This window comes from Lycium ferocissimum, chromosome 1 (assembly GCF_029784015.1).
Source record: "Lycium ferocissimum isolate CSIRO_LF1 chromosome 1, AGI_CSIRO_Lferr_CH_V1, whole genome shotgun sequence".
Classification (NCBI taxonomy): Eukaryota; Viridiplantae; Streptophyta; class Magnoliopsida; order Solanales; family Solanaceae; genus Lycium; species Lycium ferocissimum.
The window spans coordinates 65,518,836-65,529,065 of record NC_081342.1 but is presented as its reverse complement, the minus strand read 5'-3'; the positions used below and the strand labels follow the sequence as shown (position 1 = coordinate 65,529,065).

Below are 10,230 nucleotides of genomic sequence, written 5' to 3'. Positions count from 1 at the left end.
TGGTGTGTTTATGGAATTGGAGCGGGTGAAGAGTGATGAATAATGGTAGAATGTGACTTTTGTAAAACACAAAATTGTATAAATAATGGTAGAATCGTGACTTATGAGTGTTGTTGTAGTTGTATTAAATTTTCAAAACCTAACATGAACTTTATACATATTACATACTATTTTTATACAGTTTTCATACACGAAAAATATGAAAATTCTAAGCCTTGAGCGAGATATACATATTTCATACACAAAAAATTGAGCGAAAGTTTTTACCCTTGAGTGAAATATACACATTTCATATAGTTTTCATACACAAAATTTTGAGAGAAAATTTAAGCCTTGTGAGAAAATTTTCGTATATGTTTTGTAAGAAATCTATTGTTATGTTTTGTAAACTGAAAAGTATCGTCATATTTTGTAAATATACTCTATTCTTATGTATATATTCGTCATTCATCCATCCACAATATATACCCGCGCCTTTAAAGAACTATGCCTCACTAGTCATAAGTTTGATTTTGAAGGGAAAAGATTAAAGACCAGCCCATTTGAAGGTCAAAATTAAAGACCAGTCCATTTGAAGAGAAAGCCGTGCAATTACTTGAAAATTTTGCGATGGAATTAATGAGCAAATTGCAAACTAAGTCCTCGTGTAATATTTTCAGTGTTTGGTTATCATAAAATATTTTTCTTGTTTAAATATTTTCTTGAAAAATATTTTCCAAGGAATAAAATGATTTTCCTAACTATGCGGAAAAATAATTTTCTTCCAAACTGTTTCTACTCTTAATTTCGTATCACTGCTCCGACCCCTTGTATTACCTACATTTCCATGGGTATTTATGGAAAATAAAATGATAAAAGCAATTCAAATAATAATAATAAAAGAAATGTCAAAAACTTTTACCGTTGCCGGGGCTCGAACCCGGATTCAACTGATCGTCACTATGATCAAGGGAATTGCCAATGCTACAACGGAATCTTTTAGCCTTGTATTGGGAAAAAAATATATTTAAAACTATCCTAGCTATGGTGGACCTCCGTTAGACATGTAAGTAAATGTGATAAGAATGATAACGATATGGGTGGTTTTATACACAAAGTGTGACAGAGGTTATGCATAAATAATTTTTTTTAAGTAGAGTAAATTTAGACTTTCCTTTAAATATATTAACATAACCCCAAAGTTTTTTTGGACTAACATGAAACTATTATTCTTTTTTCCTCTCAAATTAAGATTATTTGGTAAACTTGAAGAAGTATGGCAGGTATGTGTTTCTTCTCTCTTTGCTTTTTGTTTAATGGTTTTCATCTTCCTTTTCCTTAATTTTGCTAAATAAAGCGACGTATAACTAATCCCACTCTAATTTAGATGTGTGGAACCCATTGTTTTTGTTTGTTTAGATTTGCAAAAAAAAAAAAAAAAGTTGAGTGTTTGCAATTGTCTATACTGTTGAGAATGTCATTTATTGAAAGGTTCAAAACGACAAAATTAGACAAATGATAGAGAAAAATATATCACAAAAAAGTTGTTCCGCTTCCAGGATTTGAACCCGGATTCCGATATTCAAGTTGGAATTGCCAGTGCTACAGCGGAATCATTTTGTATAATTTTGGAACAAAAATATTTCTAATAGAAACACTTACTCCCTCTATCCATTTTTACTTGTCGGCTATATTAAAAATAGATATCCACTTTTATTGGTGCGGTTTGAAAAATCAAGAGTTAATTTACCTTCTTATACCAATTTACACTTAGTACTAAGTACTATTAATTTCACTATGCATTTCTCAAAATATTGAATTTATTATATTCAAAGAGTGATATAATTTATTGAATTTTCCTAAGCATTTTCATGCTTCTACTTTGAAAACTTCTTTTTTTGAGTAGAAAGCCCAAGGCTTGATCTCCCTACCCCTATCGTAAAGCTTCTTCTCAGGATCCTGTTCCCTACCCATGTTGGTAGAGGTAAGGTTGTCACATATAAAATTATAAAAAAAATAAATCCCGCTTATAAAGCCGTTTTCTATCTTTAGATAAATCCCAATTATTTTTTTGAGCTTATTTTACAAAATGACGGGTAAGTTCTTCTTGTTGTTGTTGGTGATATAGTAGTAAACTTATCATTTTACTAATTACTTTTTAAGGAGTGTGTCAAGCCTAACATGAACAACTAAAAATAGTCGGAGGAGTAACTCACATTGTGGCACAAAACAACCTTCTAAGTTATTTATTTATGACATCTTAATTTTTTTCTTTTAACAGATGAAACTTTTTATTTTTCCTCTAAAATTAAGATAATTTGGCAAGCTTAGAAAAGTATCCGTGGTATATAAACTCTCGTCTTTTCTTTATTTATTTTTTCCATCTACTCTTTTCCGGAATTCCTAGCTTAATTCTGTTACATGTTTTCCTAGTGAGAGTTATCTTGGTGTTACAATTTAGAATAATACCAATCAATCCATTCATCCATTAAATTTATTTATAGATAATTTATTTCACTCGTCAATATTCAACAAATGAATGAACTCGCACATGTACGTAATCTATTTGAACATCCTTTATGGAAACATTTTCTCTTTAATACATGAGAATAATTATTTACTTTCTCTGATACATTCTTATATACTTCCAAGCTTAACAAACTTAAAAGAATATACAAATTATTCCTAAACAATTTCAATGCAGAACACACTACTTAATATGAAATCCTTACAATGATATGCCTCACTTATTTTTAGTAAACTAAGATCTCAAATTCTGAAACTGAAAGAACACCAAGATTAATTTATGATCCTACACGTTAGAATCAAGTACTTAAATAAACAAATATGATGATGTTACGGAAGCAATGAGTCCAAGAATCCAAAATGATGTATAAGAAAAAAACCAACTATAAGAAGCAAACCAACTGAATTGTGAAGTGCCACGTAGCAATAACCTTTACTCATTGAAGAAAAATAAAGAGTTTAATTTTTACGTACCGATAGTGTTAAAAAAATACTAACGGTAGATATCATTAGTGGCGGACCCAGGATTTGCGATAAGGGAGTTTAAAATATGAAGAAGCAAACACACGAAAAAGTCCAAGAGGGTTCAACATCTATTATATATACATAAAAAATAATTTTAATCATGTATAAACAGTGTAATTCTCCGCCGAAAGGGGTCATTATGTGGCTCCGCCCCCGGATATCATGAACATAGGCGCATTCATGATTATATTTAAAGTTTATGGGTTCCTACAATAACCTCAAGTTAATATATCGAATAATATTTGGGTTCACAAGTCACATATGTATAGATATTTAATGAATTTCGTAATTTTAATATCGGGTCTGCGCAAAAACTACTAGCTTTCGTGAACCCATAAACTATACTCTAGATGTTCCACCGATCATAAGCGATATATAAATAGATCGAATAATCTATTTGTTTAGCCATGAAAAAGCATTTTTAATTTGCATGGTTCAATCATTGATCACAATTTTTCTTATAATAAATTGGGTAGGTCGTTATTATATCTAGCCAAAATTCTGCTATTTACTGGAGTAACCTAGGAGTAATATATGATGAATCTTTTCGATAGTTTGAAATAGAAAGAGTAAATACGATATTATGATATATTATAAAAGCCTTTTTTTTTTTAATATTGACAATTAATATTTGCAAGAGAATTCTTTATATTTACCTTTTTTAAGTAATGTAATGGTGTAAAAAAAAAATTACATCATCAGTATATAACACTTATACTCAAATGAAAAACCTCTCAACTCAAATAACACATTGAAACAATATGATATGCAGAATAGAAAGTGGAATTTATTTTTTCCAACAACATAAACTTGCATACAATATTCTCAACAATAAACAACTTCAATTGGTAAATGAGACACTTACCAATACAATTAGACACACCCACAAATTCCATTTAAATGTAGCCCTCATCCCCCAGCGTTCAGACTCATGTGCCTTCTAGAATCAGGGATATTCGAGCTCCCAAAACCAAAAAAAAAAAAAAAAAAAATGCCCTCCAGCATAATACAAACAATGAAAAAGGAAACTGAAATTTTAAAGTAAATATTTCAACTAATTAATTAGCTAGGGCACTGGAATCCAGAGGGGACTTTCTTGGAGCAAACATTAAGAAGCAAGCTCAATGAGACCGGAACATTAAGGTTAATTCCCAAAACATTAGCCTTAATAGCAGTGCAAAGACAAAGAGCAGCTTCAACATCAGCAAGTCCAGAAATAAGGCTACAACAAGGTTTCACTGGTGGTGAACCAACAACAACATTAACTAATCCAAGAACATTGGCACAAACACCTAACTTTAAGGTATCAATAGGGCAAGTTTCCTTTTTTGGAACATATGGTGGTGGAGGGCATGATGGCTTTGGCTTTGGGGGTGGTTTTGGTTTAGGGCAAGTACCACAACTTGAGACAAATGTGAAGAAAATTAGGTTAAGGGAAAGGAAAAGAGCAAGAGTAGAGAAAACCTTCTTGGAAGCCATTTTAAAAAAAAAAAAAAATGTTTTCTTGATTTCAAGAATTGGCTTTGTTGTTGAAATGGTGAGTGCAATATTTGTGAATGGATGGAGGTATTTATAGTAGTGAGATATTGTGATTTATCCTTGTTTAATGAGTTTATTTTTTTTTTATTTTTTTTTTGGTGTTCAGTTTCAATCCATATGTACTGCTCGATTTTCTTATTTTTGTTCTTATTTTATCATGTAACATATATAGTTAACCTTCATTTACGCAAAACAAGCTAGTTTAAGTTATTCTAAGTGAAATTACAATTTGTTTCACTTTTGTTTAACATATTTAACCTTTCATTTTATACTAAACAAGCTAGTTTTAGTTATTCTAAGTGAAATTACAATTTTGCCACTTTTGAAGCTCAACCCTCCTCTCTAGGTATAGTCTCAAAAGATTTGATGTCATTTATCATCCCATGGATTTTACTTATATATAACTTACATTTAAGAAATTATTAATTATTTTATATTGTTAGTGTATAAAATTTAAACTCTCTTCCTATAAGGTATTGCAAATTGATCAAGTTCTTCATTAGGATTGGGAATGAGGAGTGATACACGGGGACGGGTTAGTTGCAATTCTCTTATAGCCAAGAATAATTCCAAGGGCAAGTTGACACATGATCCAAAATTCGGTGGACAAATGGGCTCGCCCCTCTATCAATCCTTCTTCGTTTAAATATATATAAGTTTTTGTCTATGATAGGGTTCAAACTCGTGACGTGTATCTAATTACCTACATATCACATGATGCGCTGTTATTACTATACTGTAGTTTTAATGTTTAAGTTAATTGCAAAATTTGTAATGCGTAGTTTTATGTGGTTTTGGGAAGATAATAAATAAAAGGCATAATTCATCAAAGCTACTTAGAATGTGATCATTTTTTTTATTAACTCTGCTATCAATTAAGAATACTAGTACACTACTTTTTAATTGTTTGCAGTACATGGATGCCCAAGTGTTCTAATTAAGAGTGATGAGGGAGACCAAATCAAAATCATACCATCACATGAAAAATTATCCAAAAGTAGAATTTTCCATACTTTTATTAATGACTTTGGTGTTAACATATACACACAAAATGGAGAAATTGTAGGCACCCATGTGCCATTATGGTATTACCTTTGGCTCTATGCATAAAACACAGCCAAGATTTTGGAGGTTTCTGATAAAACTTATAAGAATTATACAAGTTGGGTTCTGAATTTCTTGATCTGTTAATTAATGATCAGATTCAAGAGCATGCAGTGGTGGCTTTTTCTTATTCCAGCTAATTATTAATTATAACACGTAATTCTACAAAATCAGTGGGCTATGTATATATTTTTTAGTTTTTCATTCAGTATCTAATATCCGTTTTGGGGTCCATCTAAATTTATATTCGCATCGGGAAGTCCCACATTGGGGAATAAAGCGCTCCATAACAAAAGCGACTTGGTACCAGTAAAGCTCAAATCCAAGCCTCTAGTTAAAGACGAAGGAGTATTTACCACTCCACCACAATTATCGGTAGTGGTGGGCTATATGTATATGATACCATATGGTTTTTGTCTTCCTTATTAGTGATTGAGATTTGAGGGTCCTCCTTTGTAACAAAATATCTTTTTGCTCCATCAGCAGTGATTCGTTTCCTTTTGGAGTTTACCTAAAAAAAATGATTCGTTTAGTTACTATAATTCAATTCTTTCTCTTTTTTGTGAGTAATGGAATATGTGTTGAAAAAGAAAGTAATTAAATAAGTTGCACTTCTAGTTGGTTTTGGGAAGTTATAATGTTACATGATCTCATATGTGCGCCATTGTGGTGTCATGATCATGTGAAACTCACTTGATAAATCAAAGATGAATTCAACTTATATACACTAATTTTGTATAGATTTGTTATATTATCAGTGTATATTTAAATGTAATATATCATATTAAATATCATTTTTATGTAATTATCAATTACTATAAATACGCGAATGAGACTCAAAATCAAAGTCAGGTAGCACAAGCCACAAGTCAGAAAGCGATAGTGTAATGGTATCTCACTAGAGTTTTACAGGCATAGTACATAATCCCAATTTTACATAAATGAAAGGACGCTTTATTAGTAACTCTTATTTAAGTAAGGGTATGCATTCTTCTAACATCTTAATTTCTTTAACTCTTATTTAAGTAAGGGTGTGCATTCTCCTAACATTATAAAGCATTAATCAGATATAGCTAGCAGTTATCACCACTTGCTAATGTGGTTTCTACAGTTTCTAACCACTTGTTACTTGCGTCTGGAAAAATCTACTCATACCTAATGTTTATATCGAATCCATTATCCACGTATGAATTATATGTGAAAATTATCAAAATATTTAACAAAGTATTGGATTCTGAATTATAATTTCAAAAGTGTAGTAATAGATTCTGATAAAATGAATCTTAGGCCTAACTCACACTCCAAAAGCTAGCTCAAAAGGTGAGGGTTGTCCAAGCCATAATAAAGAGTCTAATGAACCCATCCATCTCCGATGTGGGATTCCATCAACACCCCCCCCCCCCCAATCCCAATGCAACGCCCAGACATGGTTCGGACTAGAGTGTGAACAATCTATCCTGGGGGCCAACATCAGAGGTCTGACTCTGATACCATGTTGAATGGACCTTAGGGCTAACTCACATCCCGAAAGCTAGCTCAAACGGAGGAAAATTGCCCAAGTCATATAAGGACTTAGGAGTCGAGAAATCTCATCCCAATCCGAAGTGGTATATTTATCTTCAACATTTAGTGATAAAAACATAAAGGTCGGACCCATTCCATGTAACCTTATATTTGCCTTGACTTACTTAACTATGATTGTTTAGTATATAGTCATCACTTAACTAAATTAGATATATAAACATCAATTGATGATATTTTATTTTACTTTTTTGCCTTTCGTACCTTAAAACTTAAGACTTTTTTCCTTCCCTTAGGGCGTCCACAAGATAGAAATGATTAGTTAAAGAAAAAACTCATAGCTCTAGCCTCAAGGTTTGCTTCTTATGGAAACATCTCTTTCTGTTAACGAATAAAAAAGAAGTTATTGCGGTTTATAGTTTTGAAAACTCAAAAGATCAATATGATACTTTTTCAATTCATATTATTTTCTTGCCCTTTTCCTAGTCATAAGTCAAGTGGGATGACAAAATTAAGTGATTTGTCTAAGTTTTAGCACGTAGAGAGGTGGATCAAGATTTGAAGTTTATGAGTTTTGGATTTTAGCCTTTTTGAGTTATAAAATTTTAAATGATTTTTTAAAGACTAAACTTGGAACTTTACTCGCCTACAACTCGCATCTATTAGTAAGTAGAGTTACTCGATATATGTGTTGAGGAAGATAATAGGTATTCGACAAAATAGTTGAAATGCGCCCAACTGACTATAAACTGTCTTTAAAAAATATTGAGTGAATAAAGTGATAAACTTATGTTTGTGCTAAACCAGAAGTACTCCTAATCACACCTGCAAAATTAAAGTAGTACATACTACTATTTCACTAGAACAAGCAACTTTATCGTTTTTATTGATTAGCTTATTGTGTTTTGGTTGGTCCCAATTACTAGACAAGATTAAAGTCTTGCAATGTAGGACCAATTATTAGGAAAGTACACATATAATTCATGAACAACCTAGGACCAATTAACCTCACTATGTACCATTGTCATGACATTGTATCACTTTACCACACTGTGGAAGATGTGTACAACTCAAGAGAACAGAGATACAGCTGGTGTACTTTCTAAGTTCATTGGTTTTGCCTTTTACTTATGTGACGTGTAGTTGGACCTAGTGGGGCATGTCCTGGTCAAATCCATTTTGACCATATATTTTTTCTTCATGACCAACAATAATTTTTTTTTTGTTTTAAAAAATCTTTTAATATTGGGAGATCAGGAAAGGGGATGTATGAAAGCAGGCCGGAAAGTTAAATTTGAATTTGCACTTATTGAATTGAAGATTTCCACAAGGCACCCACTACTTAAAAATCACTATTTTCCTACTGAAATTTTCCACTGATAAATGTTCAGTGGCTATTCTGACAGATATTTTGATTGAATCAGTAAGAAAAAAATAGTAGTGGTTTGGTGGGAATGAGGTGAGAGAAATTATATTTTATAATATAAATTTTCCACTGAATATCAATAAAAAAAAACCTCTATTTCTAGTAGTGACCACTAAACTGTAAACTTTAATGATATATATTGATAATAATTAAAAGTAGATGCACAATATGTGACAACATTGTTCGCTTCGATCTGACATATGTGGGTCACCTTAAGGCTTTGGAGCCTTACTATTATGTTCCCAAAAGAGTTTAACCCAAAAGGTGTTTCACGGTTGAATTTGGAATCCGCTCTTATATAGACATCACTTTCTTCTCTCATTATTCTAACGTGGAATTTGTCTAAAATAAATTGCATAGTAATCACCTTTCTAGTTCAACCACCAATGCAAGGCCGGCTTTAAGGTGAAGCCCCTAAAACTTGTGTTTTAGGCCCCCACATTTGGGGGCCTCGTTTTTCTTAATCACTAATAAACTAAATAGGTTAATTTTTATATATAAAAGGGAAAATAATTTTTAGATGTGTGACTAATTGAAGTAACAATTTAAGTAACATTTTATAAATATGAATCACTCTTCCAAACTTTGTATGAGTAAAACTTTGGTAAATATGGATCACTCTTCCAAACCTTTTACCAGTGAATAAAAAATTTGATAAGTGAAATTATTTTATTCCATTCCTTACCATTTTTTCAATCAGAAAACATTTAGAATAGAAAATTATGCTTTTACATTATTCACTCTCTATTTGTTAGTCTAGACTTTATCTTTCATATAACATTTATGCATTTTTATATTCTCTTTTATTGCCTTTCCAAGTTCAAGTGCATATGACAAGGTATATACATTTTCTGAAAAATCATAACTTAAGAGTACTATATCGATAAAATATATATAGTGCGCTCTCTTTTCTATTTTTTCCTCGTGTTTCAAGCATTGGGAAGAGTTACTAAAGCACCAAAAAAATATTTAGCAATCAACTCGTCAAATTTTTGGATCATTCTATTATTATAATTTTCAAGTTTCATTTTTTAATATTTGTTATTTTTATTGTTTTTGTTATTTTCACTTTATGACGGTATATTATCTTTTCAATCATTTATTATATTATAACGTAAATATGTCAACGATATGAATCCAATTATTCAAATTTATTATGAATTAAAACTATAATACAACCCCTAAAAAGATTGTTGGAGAAATAGACGTTAGGAAAATAGATTTTAAATGCTCTCTTAACCTTTAAGTGATTTTAAACAAAATCTAAGGTCTCTCATCAATAGTGGATTTAGGCCACAAATATGCTTGGGTCGCGCCTGCACCAATGGACTATGGGCTGCTATACTCACCCCGTTCATTTAGAAATTCAACATCCTCACTAAGGTTATCTCTACCACAGTACAGGTACTCACTTTGATAGCTCATGTAGCAATCAAGATCCAACCGTCAAGGCATTGTTCCCTTTTTTCACTTCTTTAGGTTACCTTAAGACGTTTGAGTCTCACGGTTTTGTCCTCCCCTTGGGAGTTTAACTTATAAGGTGACTTATCCTAATTTGCTCTTAATTACATAGCCCCTAATTAAACTTTCATAAATATTCCGGTATAGAA

At 31.4% G+C, this 10,230-nt stretch overlaps 1 protein-coding gene across 1 annotated transcript; it reads right to left on the bottom strand.

Annotated features, from left to right (window-relative positions):
* Positions 1 to 3,797: 3,797 nt before the first annotated feature.
* Positions 3,798 to 4,584, bottom strand: LOC132057568 (14 kDa proline-rich protein DC2.15-like). The gene has a single exon (XM_059450202.1). The coding sequence runs from the start codon at positions 4,507 to 4,509 to the stop codon at positions 4,093 to 4,095; it is 417 nt and encodes a 138-aa protein (XP_059306185.1). The 5' UTR covers positions 4,510 to 4,584; the 3' UTR covers positions 3,798 to 4,092.
* Between the last annotated feature and the right edge of the window lie 5,646 nt (positions 4,585 to 10,230).